We start from the raw sequence: 15,734 nt of genomic DNA, 5'->3' as shown, positions 1-15,734 counted from the left end.
TTGGACATAAACCACCACGGAGTCCTACACAGTATATTTTGGATTTTCCTATCTCTTAAGCCTGAGGTGGTTAGTCAGTGGGGTCTTTTAAACATGTAATTCCCAAGCACCTTCCAGCAAGAAGTTGCTGCAGCTGAGAGGGGTTCTGCAGTGGAGGATAGCCAAGGACCACAGTAGCCAATATGATACTTAATATAATATGAAAGTCTTCTGGGCAATGGGGGAGAGAGAGAGATGGAACAAAGGAACTGCTACAGTTCCAGGTACAGAGAGCATGGTCTAGAAGAAGGTGTGGGCTGTTCCTTTGGCCATGTGGGGCAGGCCTGGCTAGCAGAGGGCCAGAATGGTGCCCTCTGAAGCACAGGGTCCAGGGCAAGGGCCCCCCTAGCCAGGATCCAAGTAAAGCACTGGCATAGAGCTGAAGTTCCTGTTACGTTCTTGGCAGCTGAATGATAGGAACTGGAGTCCTGGAGCTGCAAGTGCAGTTTCCATCAGGACTTCCGAAGAACAATAGGTACTGTGCATGCTCCAGCTGCCCCAGGGCCTCCCCTCTGATCCTCTAACCAATCAGATGTATGTTACCCACAAAATATGCCTCCCACCCAGTTTAGCCATAAACTGTTTTTAAAAATTGTTGTGAATTTAGTTCTTGATACTGCCCTCATATGCTTCCAACTTATGTATAAAATATTTTAATAGGTGTGCTTGTCTTACCTCCACTTCTTAAATTACCACCTTATCAGTCAAAGACTATAATCCCTGCCACACTTCCTCCAATTCCAATACCAGAGTCTTGGCCAGTATCTTAAACTTCACAGTGAGTAAAGAAAACTGGTCTCTAATTTAAATATGCTTGACCTTCTGTGGGGAGCAAAGTAATCACAGCCTTGTCATGCTCTGGTTTGGTTCACTGGGTGTAAAAACATGTGTGGATAAAATCAGGATAGAGCCAAATTTCCCCTAATCCTTCAAACTAAACCCAGGCAAATTGTTTTCCTGATCTCTTGTCTCTTTGGCTTGGAACTTAGCTTGCCCAGCGATTTCTCTATTGGAGATGGTTTCACATCCAGTCTTTCCAATGTGACTTTGCAGCTTACTGTCCTTATAGGACCTCCCCAAACTGGGTGCATTGGTTTTTATCTATATATTTATAAGGACTAGAAGTCCCCTATCAGTTGTGCTAAGCCAAGTGGTGTTTGGCTGGCATGCTCTCTGCTAGCCTGGAAAATGTGAATTTCTCCCCAGAAGCAAAATCTGTATGAATTGTTTCCCAGTTTTTCTCTCCACTTTGAAATCTACTTCAAAGTTATTATTTGGCTAAAGGGTTATGTTTTTCTTCCCTTGAGGTCTATAGGATTTGCCTCTGATGTGTGGCCGGGGCACAGGTTTTTATTCTACTCTTGTCATTTTTTATGTATGTTACAGATGAACATAATCATTCTCACCCCAAATATGAAACTAAACCTATAGGAAATTGCAAAAGCCTGTTTTACCTCTATTTAGTCTTTAAAGATATTCAGCCCAAGGAAGAAATAATTAGTGTTCTGCCTTGCTCTGATTATCATTTTAAGGACCAATGAACAGATAGCAAATGTGTAATTGATGGTAAAATCTTTAAAGACAGGGATTTTTTTTAATTAGCTCAGGGGTCTTTTTTAATTAGCTCAGGTAGATATAATTCTACACACTTTATCCTGGGAACTTAATAATCTAATAGAGACCAACTAGATCATGTATGATATCACAAAGCTTAGTGAGTATGTTCTCCATAGAAAATCAACAAATGTTTAACTAAACTTATTATGTTACATAGAGTCAACTTTATATTGATAAAGTAAATTGAAGGGCTATATTTTGTTATCGTCTCTTTCGAGAGAGAGGAGTTGAGTTATACAGAGAGTAAGTGTGAGGCTCTGTTTACAGATAGTGTGAGAAGCCAGCTTCAAGGGCATGTCAACATTTATGATGATGTATTGGGTTAAGTTCAAATTTTTCCTGCATTACTGTGTGAAACAGTACCTGGCAACAATTCAGTACAGAAATTATTTCTTTCCAGTTTATGATTGCTGTGGGCAGAAGATAAAATTATGCATATGAATCCATTCCTATAGTTATCTTTCAATAATATCTAAGGCAGCAGCCAAGTTGTCTCTCTATTATCATTTACAAAAAATAGACTTGTCTTCCATTCAACTGTGCCAAGAACCCTAGATTTTTGCTTTCAGAATCAAGATTTTGAAGTAATGATAATAGCTACCATTTACAGAATATCTACTGTATGCCAGACACTCTGCAAGTTGCCTTTTTCCTTTTATTTGATTTTTTAAAGTATTTATATAATTTTGTAAATCATTAACATAGTACTTTTTTAATAAGTCAAGTAAGACAGAGCTATATAAAGAAAAATTAGTTGATTTTCGCCGACATCTCCCTCTAACCCTATCCCACTGGTTACCACTTGTCACCCTTCCACTTTTCCCGACATTCACACCCAGTTGATAATTTCAAATCATCTCTTTATCTCTCTAAGGTTGGTGGCTTTATCCACATTTTATAAGGTAGAGAAAATAAAGCCCAAAAAACTTAGCTCTAAAAAAACTGAACATTAACACAGATGTCTCTTTCTAGTCAACCATACTATTTTCGTTGGAATAAAGTAAACTGGATAATTAAGAAGCTCAAGGGAAAAGCAAAAGAAAGTGTTTCTGGGACCATGAAGAAGCAAAGCTTCCTTTTTTGTTGCCAGTCTTCCCTGAGTTGTAACCCATGTGGCCACAGCACTGTCACCTTCCTTCCTCCCAGCTCTGCTATCAGTGGAGGGGCAAGGCACAGGGTCAGCATCTCATCACCTGCAGGACACTGTGCTCCTCCAGGGCTGGTTATTGCATAGCAGTTTGATATTGACATAACTTTGTGGCTCAGTATCTGGGAGGGGTTTTCGACAGCAAATTCATCTCCACTCACTGGTTGTTTGCAAATAGACCTGTTCATCCAACATACACTCTGGATAGACTCTAATTATACCTGGGTATCTTTTTTGTTCAAAATCCTGCCCTATGAAAACAAACTGTAATGATGAATTCATGAAATATCTAAGCTAAAAGAAGTATAAATGTGGACTTTTAAAGCCTGATTCTTCTCCTTTCACTTACGTTTTGTTCTCAAATAAAAGGAAGGTTTTTCTTTGATTTTTAAATTTTTCAAATGTATGAAAATGCTTCAAGACCTCATTTGAGTAATGAAAAGTATGGATGATCTTCATTTCCTGAAGAGCAAGCATATTTTCCTACCTTCGTGGAGCAACTGGGTCCCCGCTTTTCAAACAAAGCAGTATTTTTCTGGAGGCCCAGATATGGACACTCACTCCATTGTGTAGTTTCATCCGGTTTGCTTTCCAGCCATGTGATGAAATCCGGTGCAACAGCCGTATTCCATTGGCTTTCAAATGCAACCCATCCACCTTTCCATAGGAACTCATGTGGAGCGTGCTTTCTTTTGACATACTGTGCCTAGAATTCTTCTTTGGCCTTAGAGATGGAGGAAATCCACTGACACACCCAAGCCTGTACCCACTGGCCATACTCTGACTGGTATTTACCCAGGGAACAATGCCTGCTGCCTAAAATCCTTTCTGATCTCATGAGCCAATCAGAGCCAGGTATGGTCAGCATTCAGATGGAAGAACTCCAGAAAAAATAGCTCAGGCTGCCACAGGTCATCTCAGTGATTTGTTGGTAGTACTGGGCTCTCAGAAAGTAAGGATTCAGTGCCCCAGAGTGGTGCCTGGGAGCTTCATTTACACCAAGGATCTTCACTCTCTTCAACTTTTTATTTTTTATTTTTTGTATTCTAAAATATATTTTATTGTATATATTTGAGGTTTACAACATGATGTTATGAGATACAGTAAAATGGTTACTATAGAGAAGCAGATTAACATATCTATCTTCTCACATAGTGACTTTTTTGTGTATATTACAAGAGCAGCTAAAATTTACTTATTTTTTAAAAAATCCCTAAAACAGTACAACACAATTTTTTTTTTGAGATAGAGTTTCCCTCTTGTTGCCCAGGCTAGAGCACAATGGCACAGTCTCAGCTCACCACAACCTCCACCTCCCAGGTTCAAGCGATTTTCATGCCTCAGCCTCCTAATTAGCTGGTATTACAGGCATGTGCCACCATACCCAGCTAATTTGGTATTTTTAGTAGAGATGGGGTTTCCCCATGTTGATCAGGCTGGTCTCCAACTCCTGACCTCAGGTGATCCACCCAATTTGGCCTCCCAAAGTGCTGGGATTACAGGCATGAACCACTGTGCCCGGCCAGTATAATACAATTTTAACTGTACTCCTCATACTGGACATTAGATCTCTAGAGCTGTTCATCCTGCTAACGCTTTGCACCCTTCTGCCTGCATCTCCCCACATCCCCCTGCTCCTCACATCACTCCTAGTAAACACTGTTTTATTCTATGTATATATTTGACTTTTTTGTTTTGAATTCCACATATAAGTGATCATGTGATAATTTTCTTTCTCTCTTTTGCTTATTTCACCTAGGATCTGCTTTTTTATTTTCTATTTATTTATTTATTTATTTATTTATTTATTTATTTATTTTGAAACAGAGTCTTGCTCTGTCTCCCAGGCTAGAGTGCGGTGGCGAGATCTCACCTCACTGCATCTTCTAGCTCCCTGGTTCAAGCGATTCTTCTGCCTCAGCCTCAAAAGTAGCTGGAACCACAGGCCTAAGCCACCACACCCAGCTAATTTTTGTATTACTAGTAGAGATGGGGTTTCACCATGTTAACCAGGCTAGTCTCAAACTCCTGACCTCCTGATATGCTGGTCTCGGCCTCCCAAAGTGCTGCGATTATAGGTGTGAGCCACAGTGCCCAGCCAAGGTTCTGCTTTTTAAATTAAACCTCTTCATACTTTTTTAAACAGAAATTTGATTGCATATCCCATAACCATTATAGAATACTCTCATAGGTAAATATAAAAATTATCAATATATCTGTTAATGTAAAAATCAAAGCAAAACATATTTGTTAAGTGTCATCCCAATCCACATATTCTTCCGTGCTTTTTTGAGTGCAGTCAATGAAGGTATAACCCGGAAAGTTAGAGTGCAGTTTGGCCCACAATTGGTAACTAAATATGAAAATTGGAGTGAATCTAAATATTAGAAAGCAACTGAGCTAGGTTGGATAGTATTGGAATCATTTGACTGATGACCTGCTGGGTTGGATATTATTGGAATCGCTTGGCTGATGATGCTAATACGTTACCATTTTGTTTTTAAGTGGAAGCCCCATAATCAAATAAGTTTAGTAAAATTCCTTGTGTTTACAGAGATCTAGTCAAAATGATTCCATATTTTCCTATTTAAGCATCCTAGTGGAAGTCATGTTTTGCCTTTCTAATTAAATATTTGCTTACATGTGTATAATACAATGTCCCTGAATGAAGAAGAAACACACTATCATACTTTTACTTCTAATTTTTATGGGCATTTGAATTCCTGTTTTCTTTATCCCAAAGTGTCCATTTGCTAGAAAAAAAATGTATTTGTACTATTATGCATCTTTACTTATATGGTTGGATTATAAAACTCTAAAACTCTTATTACGAGTATGGAAAGAACAACATTGGATTAGATGCAGAATTCTGCTTAAGCCATTTATTAGCAGCATTTTATCTTAGGCATGTTGCTTAACAATCCTTGTTTTCCTCACCTGAAAAATGAGATACACCAGCTGTCTACCTTACAAGGTTGTTGAGAGAAGCAATCAGATATGTTAGGATGGCAGAACCACCAAGAGAGTGAAAGTTCAGATTTGAAGTCCAAAGAACCTCAGTTGGAGCTCTGTTGTTACCACTAACTCTGTAATCTTGGGCAAGTGACTTCTAAGCCTTAGTTTCCTTATCTGCCAAATAGGGGTCATGATAAGATCTATCTCACACGTTATTGAGAGGATTAAATGACACTATAAAGTGCTGAGCATGTATGATAATGGCTAAAGGTGATGAGCACTTCCTGTGTTCCAACTACCTGATCACATATATGAATGTGTTCTCTAGGCTGGAATCCCATGTAGAGGGAGAAGCTCAATTCATGTGTTTCTCCATTGCCAGCCTTTGCTCCCATATGGCCTTATTTCTAGAGCCCACAGACTTGCCATATGGAGAGATCTTAGCCAGGATGCTCACTTTGAGAGATAAGGAAGAGGCCAATTTATAGCATCTACTGCTCCAGAGAGGAAAGCTCCTAGGTCAGGCACTATGCCTGGAACAGGATCTCTAGTTCAAGCATTGGATTTGGTTGGGTCTCAGAGAAAGCAGACCTGTTATCTTGCATTCTTGATGCATTCCTGGTGGACTTTATCACAAGGGTCTGGAACTCTGGTAAAAGGAAAGGACAGCCAGAAGGAATGAGCTTTCTCTCCCTCAAATCAAACTCCACCTTTTGATTGCCACTGCCTTCAACTAACAACAAAATTACCTGTTTTTTTTGTTGTTGTTGTTGTCGTAACTATTTTTATGATTGTCAGCATAACTGCCATTATTGTTAATACCTAAATGTACAGTGAATGACTAAGTTCATTGGCTTATCTCAACAGTCTCAACAATCTTGTGAGGAAGATTATTTATTTATTTATTTATTTATTTAATTTTCTGAGATAGGGTCTTGCTCTGCTCTGTCATCCAGGCTGGAGTGCCGTGACAAGATAACAAGCTCACTGCAGCCTCACCTTCTAGGACTCAAGTGACCCTCCTACTTCAGCCTCCAGAGTAGCTGGGATCACAGACTTGCCACAGTGCCTGGCTAATTTTTAATTTTTTGTAGAGACTAGGGTCTTACTATGTTGCTCAAGCTGGTTTTGAACTCCTGAGCTCAAGCACTCCTCATGCCGCAGCCTCCCAAAGTGCTGAGATTACAGGTGTGAGCCACTGCAAAGCCACCAGCCTCAGGAAGATTATATTATTATCCTTATTTACAAATTAATAAAGTGAGGATTAATTGGAGAGGATAAAATACTTGCTAAAGTAGCAAGTGGTATTGCTGAGACTCAAACTTGGAACTGTCTAGCTCTGAGCTCCTATTTCCAATTACTATGCTATTCTCCAATTAATTACTGACAACTAGAGTTCAAACTCAACAAGGCACTTGAATTTAAAATCCATGCATTACATTTGCTTATACACACACAGCACCCAAGCCAGTGAAAATCAGGAAACAGACAATTAGCAAATGCCATTTGGGTATTCATCAACTCTCACCAAGATCTAGGAGAAGTCTTCTCTTTTCAAGATGATGAGAAAGATGCTAATCAAATTAATACTTAGTTTAGTCATCCTCATTCTAATGACTTAGCAAACTAAGATTTCTAAACAATGGAAACATCTTACACCCATGTTTTGGTGTGGGGGGGAGGAAAGCCATTGTTATTTGCACTTTACTTTAGAGCCATTGGTGTCTCTGTGGCCGTAGAACTTAGATGGCCTCAGGATCTCAGAAGAGTGAGGATAGAGAAAAGGTTTAGATTGGGTGCAGGGAGAACCTGTATTGGTCAGGCAGCCTCATCTCTGTTCTGTTCTTCCCATTCCCAGGAAAGCCGCCCTCTCCTTCCCCCACCCCTCGACTGCCTTCCTTGAAGCAAGACAACAGTACATGGGCAGTTTACGCAGCATTTCCAGGGTCTTTCCAACAAAAATGAGTTTCTGCTCAACTTATCCTATCTCTTTTGAAAACTGAAAAAATAATAATGATTTGGGTGAAAGTCAATGTGCTGAAACACCAACAAAAAAAATCTCATGTTGTCAAACAGAAAGTAAACCTTAACCTTCAGAAAATTTTGGTTTTCCTGTATGATATGTCTTATTGTTTTAAGACACATTCTCACATGATTTTTCCATATTACAAAGAAGGGTTTTCTTAAGCTTATTGTAATTTATTATAATTAGTTCCTTAAATTAATAGATGAAGTTGAGTGTAGAATTGTAGCTAGAGTCTTTAAAATATTTATCAGCAAAAACTCTAGGATTATAAAAGAGCTCATTTAAATGTTTCATGTTAATTACATAGCTATTATAAATGCAGATTGGAAGAAATACCTTGATTGGATTTGTTCTATTTTATTATGTTGATGTAGCCTTAATTGCACATGATAAGAAAATACTTTTAGTCTGAAAGTGTGCCAGACTGCCACAACCACTCTAACAACCTGCTTCAGTGAATTATCAAACAAATGTCATGTCAGTATGTGCCTCATGAGTGGGAAAAAAAAAAAACACTGAATAGTTTCTCCTATTAACTATTCAGTGAAAATGTGAGAAAGATATGTTTTGTACAGTACCTTCAAAAAGGAAACAATCACTCATACATTTTTTAAAAACCCCTTGTGAATTGTAATTGTATTATAATGAATTGTAAATCTCAGGGTAAACTGCAGTGATGTCTTCAGCAAGACTGGATTCTAGCAGTCAGGATGTTTCAGCCTTGGGTAATCAATCAAGGAACTGGAAAGAAGTAATTTCAAGGTGGTAACCCAGTACTCCCAACACCATTTAGGTATAATTTATCAGAGTAGATATACACACACACACTGATTGCGTATCTGCTTGAGGATGTGTACAATCAACAGCTATTTATCTATTGCCGATTTCTAACATAGTACCAGCTTAAATCACTGAGGCAATGGAATCAAAACTATTTGTAACATTAGCTTTAGAAAACCATAACTAGAAAGGTAAATACACTGAATTCAGGAGCCAAATATAAATTCCTTTTGGATAATGTGCAGTTATGGATTACCAAATTATCTATATGGTTAATCTCCTTCATTAGTGTGGGATAATACAGAACTGGATATAATTCCTTACATGTTGAAAGTGATGATAGTTATTATATAACATCAGTTTCACTAACCCTACCAATATTGTTTGTTCTTTGCCAACCATCTTTTCTATAAAGCCTGTTTTTATGCATGCAATTTTGTTTGCTTCTTGAGTTTGCTGATTTTAAAAAGCACAGATCTAAGCATGATTATTTATATCTAGGGGGGGAAGTCCCTAATAATTCTGGCTTGAGGGTAAGTTAATATGGTAATTTACTGTGTTCCAGAGTGCCAAAGATGATCATTCTGGCTTTGCTTCTCTCTTCTGCAGCAACCATCTACTGTGGGTTATGCAAGACAAATCATTAAGAAGGAAGGCTGGGGACTCCAGGGCCTCAACAAAGGATTAACTGCAACTTTGGGACGACATGGAGTTTTCAACATGGTCTATTTTGGCTTCTACTACAATGTCAAAAACATGATTCCTGTCAATAAGGTAACATTTAATAACTTAAAATCCTGAAGGAAAAATCCTATCAGTGATGATAGCACCATTTGTAGAATGTTTATCCTGTCATGCTCTTTGTCTGTGCTAGACACCTACATCCATTATCTAATTTGATCCTCATGTCTGCATAGAGTGCTGTTATCCCTGTTTCAAATCCAGAAAGGGAGGCTTAGAAAGATCAAGGAAATTGCCCAGGATAACATAGTAAATAGTAAAGCCAAGGACTGAACCAGCGTCTCACACCAAAATTGCTCTTATTGAAGAAGCTATTATTACACCTGTGGGCTTTTCCTTTATTACTAATAAAAATTTCTAGAAACTATATTATTACTTAATTTATTTTGAATGTGAATGTCTTTAGGATACTCTAGTGTAACTAAGTTTTTTTCTTTTTTTATTATTATAAGTTCTGGGGTACATGTGCAGATTACGCAGGATTGTTACATAGGTACACACATGCCATGGTGGTTTGCACATCCTTCCCACCGTCATCTACATTAGGTATTTCCCTTAATGTTTTCCCTCCCCAATCCCCCACCCTCAATATTCTTCCCCTAGCTCCCTCACCCCAAACAGGCCCCGGTGTGTGATGTTCCCTTCCCTGTGTCCATGTGTTCTCATTGTTCAATACCTACTCATGAGTGAGAACAAGCTGTGTTTGGTTTTCTGTGCTTGTGTCAGTTTGCTGAGAATGATGGTTTCCAGATTCATCCATGTCCCTGCAAAGGAGATGAACTCATCCTTTTTTATAACTGAATAGTATTCCATGGTATATATGTGCCACATTTTCTTTAACCAGTCTATCACTGATGAGCATTTGGGTTCGTTCCAAGTCTTTGCGGTTGTGAATAGTGCTGCAATAAATATACTTGTGCATGTGTCTTTATAGTAGAATAATTTATAATCCTTTGGGTATATACCCAGTAATGGGATTGCTGGGTCAAATGGTATTTCTATTTCTAGATCCTTGAGGAATCACCACACTGTCTTCCACAATGGTCAAACTTATTTACATTCCCACCAACAGTGTAAAAGTGTTCCTATTTCTCCACATCCTCTCCAGCATCTGCTGTCTACAGATTTTTTAATGATTGCCATTGTAACTGGCATGAGATAGTATCTCAGTGTGGTTTTGATTTGCATTTCTCTAATGACCAGTGATGGTGAGCTTTTTTTCATATGTTTGTTGGCTGCATGAATGTCTTCTTTCAAAAAGTGTCTGTTCATATGCTTCACCCACTTTTTGATGGGGTTGTTTGTTTTTTCTTGTAAATTTGTTTAAGTTCTTTGTAGATGCTGGATATTCACCCTTTGTCTGATGGGTAGGTTGCAAAATATTTTTTCCATTCTGTTGGTTGTCAGTTTACTCTAATGATAGTTTCTTTTGCTGTGCAGAAACTCTTAAGTTTAATTAGATTCCATTATTACTTAATTTTTGTCTTGGAAGCATGACTTCCTCAAGAAAATTGAAAGTTTTATATTTTAAATAAGTTTTGAACTCACAAGGAAAAATTGTCAGCCTAAAATTTAAATTTCACCTGGATATTAATTTTTAATCTAGGTTAATTAGGGTAGGTAGTCAAACAATTCTTCTAAGATTATCTGCTTTTGATGCAAAATGATAATGATGATAATTATTATCATCTTCAATACTATTATTTTGAAATGATAGTTTATAGGCTGGGTGGGGTGGCTTATGCCTGTAATCCCAGCACTTTGAAAGGCAAAGGCAACTGGGGCAACACAATGGGACCTCTCTTTGCAAAATATTAAAAAATTAACCAGGAGTGGTGGTGTGCACTTACAGTCAAGCTACTCAGGAGGCTGAGGTGGGAGGAGCACTTGAGCCCAGGAGTTTGAGGCTACAATGAGCTGTGATTGCCTCACTGCACTCCAGCGTGGTGACAGAGTAAGACCCTATTTCTTTCTTCTTTTTTCTCTTTCTTTCTTCTTTTTCTTTTTTTATTGGAGATAGAGTTTCACTCTTATCACCCAGGCTGGAGTGCAATGGTAAGATCTCCGCTCGCCACAACCTCCGCCTCTTGGGTTCAAGCAATTCTCCTGCCTCAGCCTCCTGAGTCGCTGTGATTATAGGAACCCACTACCACGCCCAGCTTTTTTTTTTTTTTTTTTTTTTTTTGTATTTTTAGTAGAGACGGGGTTTCACCATGTTGGCCAGGCTGGTCTCAAACTCCTGCCTGACCTCAGGCAACCAGCCTGCCTTGGCCTCCCAAAGTGCTGGAATTACAGGCATGAACCACTACACCTGGGCAAGTAAGACCCTATTTCTAAATAATAATCATAATAACTTGTTCATGGTAATTTACAGATGCCAACAGTGCTTTTCAACTTCTACAATATAAAAGTAACACAGGATGTGCTTTTAAGACATAGTATCACAGAATTTTTCCCTATATCAAATTGCTTGCTTGCAATTAAAATTGCAATCCTGGATGTACCAGTTGGTGTAACATTTTTCACAAGCAGGTAGTTTCCCTTAGGGGTCCAGTTCTTCATTTTTCTTAGTAGAAAAGTATCAAAGGACTTTTTTTTTTTAATCATAAAACTATTTCTAGTATGGCTAACCAGACTTTTCAGCAAAGTTGGTTGTACCTGTCTTTGCCCAGCTATCCCACATATTCTAGGTAAGGCCAGGACTTTTCTCAAATAACAGCTGAATCCACACCATGTGTTCCACATTAACCATCTGTTGGCATTGCTTCACTTCACTAACCAAAGTTGTTAACCAGGTTTCACTGTATTTGGAAATCTCATTTATTGAGTAGAAGCTTATGTTTTTTGGTCTGAAATCTCTGATTGGCCACAATGTATATAAACCCCTGTAGTGACTGACAATTCTGACTCCAGGGACCCTCAGAGCTCTTCTCTTGTCAAATATAGAAATTGAATGCAATAAACACTTTGATCCTGGGTGAAGTGAAGGAGCTCTCAATACATTGAGGGTTTTTTTTTTTTTTTTTTTTTTTTTTTTTTAGCAGGAACCACTAAATAATTTGTAAGGCCCAGAGCAGAATGAAAATGCAGAGCCCTTTGTTCAAAAATTATTAAGAATTTCAAGACAGTGACAGTACAGCATTAAATCAAGTGTGGGGCTCATCTCTTCTAAATTCAGGCCCCACGCAACAGCACTAGTCACACACCCAAGAAACCAACTGTTTTTCAGACTGCAAGACAACTACTCTCCTAATAATACAAAAATTAGCTGATGTCGTGTCGCAAACCTGTGATCTCAGCTACTCAGGAGGCAGAGGCAAGAGAACTGCTTGAACTTGGGAGGCGGAGGTTGCAGTGAGCTGACCTTGCACCATTACACTCCAGCCTGGGCAACAGAGCGAGACTCCATCTCCAAATAAAAAAAAAAGAAAGAAAGAAAGATTAATCAGATGTATGTATGATCATATGTTACTGAATGCTAAAAAAACATCCACAAGTACAAATTTTATTCTACAATTAATATACTTAAGTTATTAAATGTTCTGAATGGTTTAAACAAAAACAAACAAACAAAAACCTAAGCTGGGACAGTGGCTCAAGCCTGTAATTCCAGCACTTTGGGAGGCTGAGGCAGGAGGACTGCTTGAAGCCAAGAGTTTGAGACAGGCCTGGGGAACATAGTGAAACCCTATATCTACAGAAAAAAAAAAAATTAACGTTAGCCAGGATATGATTGTGCACACCTGTAGTCCCAGCTACTCTGCAGGGTAGGGCAAGAGGATTGCTTGAGACTAAGAGTTCAAGACCAGCCTGGGCAACATAGTGACTGACCCTGACTCTGCAAAATTTTAAAAATTAGCCAGGCACTGTGGCAAGTCCCTGGGGTCCCAGCTGCTTGCAAGGCTGAGGTGGAAAGATTGCTTGAGCCTGGAAGGGCAAGATTGCAGTGAACCATTCCCATAGTACTGCACTCCAGCCTGGATGACAGGGCAAGATCTTGTTTCCAAAAAAAAATAAAAATAAATAATTGGCATGTGTCTGTCTAATTTTTTCTAATGATATTCAGTAAAATGTCAACCAGCACTTTGCCAAATGAATTATCTATTAGATAGCACTTCCCACATCTGGATTATAACTAGTAAATAAGTGATTCATGTATTAATCAGGACCCTGAAAACTATCTTCTAAATCTTTAAATAAAAGATATACTTTGTTCATTATAGTTTTAAAATTAATTTTTATGTTGTTGTAAGTTTTACCAAGCTGAGAACTTGTGACTAGAATACCTCATTTCCTCTCTCCCATTCAAAGTATTCTACAATAGGGAGTTTAGTGAAATATGATTTGTCATTATTTTATTATATTTTCATTATTTACCTAGTTTTTTTTTAAATAGCATCTCACTGCAGCCTCCTCCTCCTCCTGGGCTCAAATGATCCTCCCACCTCAGCCTCCTGAGTAGCTGGGAATATGGACATGCACCACCACAATCAGCTAAATTTTTTTATTTTTCTGTAGAAATGGAGATCTCACTTTGTTGCTAAGGCTGGTCTCAAACTCCTGTGCTTAGGTGACCCTCCCACCACAGCCTTCCAAAGTGCTGGGATTATGGGCATGAGCTGCCATGCCTGGATGTCATTATTTTAAAAAGTGAAGGTTGGATAAATTCCACTGTAATCCTCTCTATACATTAGTGTTGTACCAGTGAAGAATGCTAATGCATTGCTTTCTATATATTTGACTATTAACAATTTTAAATCACAAACCTCCTTTGACAGTGTGAAAATGTGCCATGTGGCTCAGAATTTCATTTCCAATCTTTAGCTTCCAAGCTAAAAGAACTGATGCCATTGCCACATGAATTCTCTATTAAATAGCACTTCCCAAGTCTAGATTATACTAGTAAATATAATAGTATGTACTAGTAAATATATACTAGATTATACTAGTAAATAAGTGATTCATTTATTAATCAGGACCCTGATTTAATTGTCAGGGTGCTGGGACCCCCTAGGTTGGGGGCTGGGAGGAATGCTATGCATAAAATGTGGGTCAACAGGTCTGAGTGTGACTTCTGGCTTTCAGTCATCATTGAACTAATATTTATTGAGTGTCTAACATGTGCCACGCCCTGTGCCAAGCACCAGGAAATGCAATAATGAGAAGCTGTCCCAGCACAAGCAAGTCAATGGAGATAACAGACAAAAATAAGTAAACAAACAAACTCACATTTAGGAGCGATAAAGGAGAAATTCTCCCAGTATAAACCTGATGGTCAGGGAAGGCTTCCTTGAGGAAGTGACATTTGAACTGAAGAATGAGTTAGAAATTAGCAGGTGACAGCAAATAGGCAAAAGCCTTCCAGACATGTGGAACATCTAGCGCAGAGGCTCTAGGATGGAGAGTGCTGGGTACCTTGGATAAAATGAAAAATAGCCCTAGTGATGAAAGCAAAAAGGTGAAGGCAGGAATGTGGCTAGAGAGACACTAGGGGGTCAGATCATCCTGGCCCCTGTAGGCCACACTAAGGATTCTTCATCTAAAGAGCACTAGAAGCCGACAAATGATTTTAAGCAAAGGGATAGCCTGATGACTCTGGCTGCAGTGTGGAGAAAGGATGGAGTGGGGATGGGAGGGGAAAGGCAGAATATATACATGGAAATGATTGCAATACAAGGTGGTGGGGTCTTGGACTATAGCGTCCATGGTGGAGACAGGGAGAAGTGGGCCGATTTGAGAAGTATTCCAAAGGCAGAATCTGCAGGATATGGTGATGGACCATGCATACATGTTGACAAAAGTGGGGGGTTCAGGAGGATGCCTAGGTTCTTGGCTTGAGAAACTAAAAGAATTGTGGCATTATTCACTAGGAAAGAAAACCACTGAAAGGAACGGGCTTATGGAGGACTATGGCCTCCGCCTGGAAACTCTGAATCTAACAGTATTTGGGACTGCGAAGTGCCGACGTTGAGTCCATTGGTTGGATATGAGACCTGTGGCTTGTGAGGGAAAAGCTGAGCTGGAGATAGATGTTTAGAAGTCATCAGCCTACCTCAACAACAAGTGAAGTCCTGTCCTTACTGGCGGAATGACCTTGAGCCAGTCACTTCACTGCTCTGAGCTTCAGGTTTTTGAATCTGTAAACCGAAAAACAGTGTTTTTCTTTCTATCTGACAAGATTGTTTTGGGGATTAAAACAAAAATATGGAAAGTCATTTGTGAATGTAAAGGTGGCATAAAAGTTTGAAGTGGGGTGGTACCGATGATGTAATGAGGGAAGGAATAGAGGTGGCGAGTCAGTGGTGGAGCTCCTTAGTATGCAGGATTGCAGGAGGAATTTTTTCCCAGAACTATTCCTTGTGCACTTAAATGAACACTGGTGGATTTTTTGTTGTTGTTGTTGTTTGTTTGTTTGTTTTGCCTAGAACC

At 38.9% G+C, this 15,734-nt stretch overlaps 1 protein-coding gene across 6 annotated transcripts in view; it reads left to right on the top strand.

Annotated features, from left to right (window-relative positions):
* The window catches only part of SLC25A21 (solute carrier family 25 member 21), a 512,298-nt gene that overhangs the window by 471,920 nt on the left and 24,644 nt on the right, over positions 1-15,734 (top strand). For all 6 annotated transcript variants that reach the window (XM_074393420.1, XM_003924193.4, XM_010334934.3 and 3 more), the window contains one exon: positions 9,174-9,338. In XM_074393420.1, coding sequence (XP_074249521.1) covers positions 9,174-9,338 — 165 coding nt within the window. The remainder of the gene's footprint in view (positions 1-9,173; positions 9,339-15,734) is intronic.

This window comes from Saimiri boliviensis, chromosome 2 (assembly GCF_048565385.1).
Source record: "Saimiri boliviensis isolate mSaiBol1 chromosome 2, mSaiBol1.pri, whole genome shotgun sequence".
In the NCBI taxonomy this organism is placed as follows: Eukaryota; Metazoa; Chordata; class Mammalia; order Primates; family Cebidae; genus Saimiri; species Saimiri boliviensis.
Note: the sequence above shows the minus strand (reverse complement) of the source record. Positions and strands in the feature narration are given on the sequence as shown.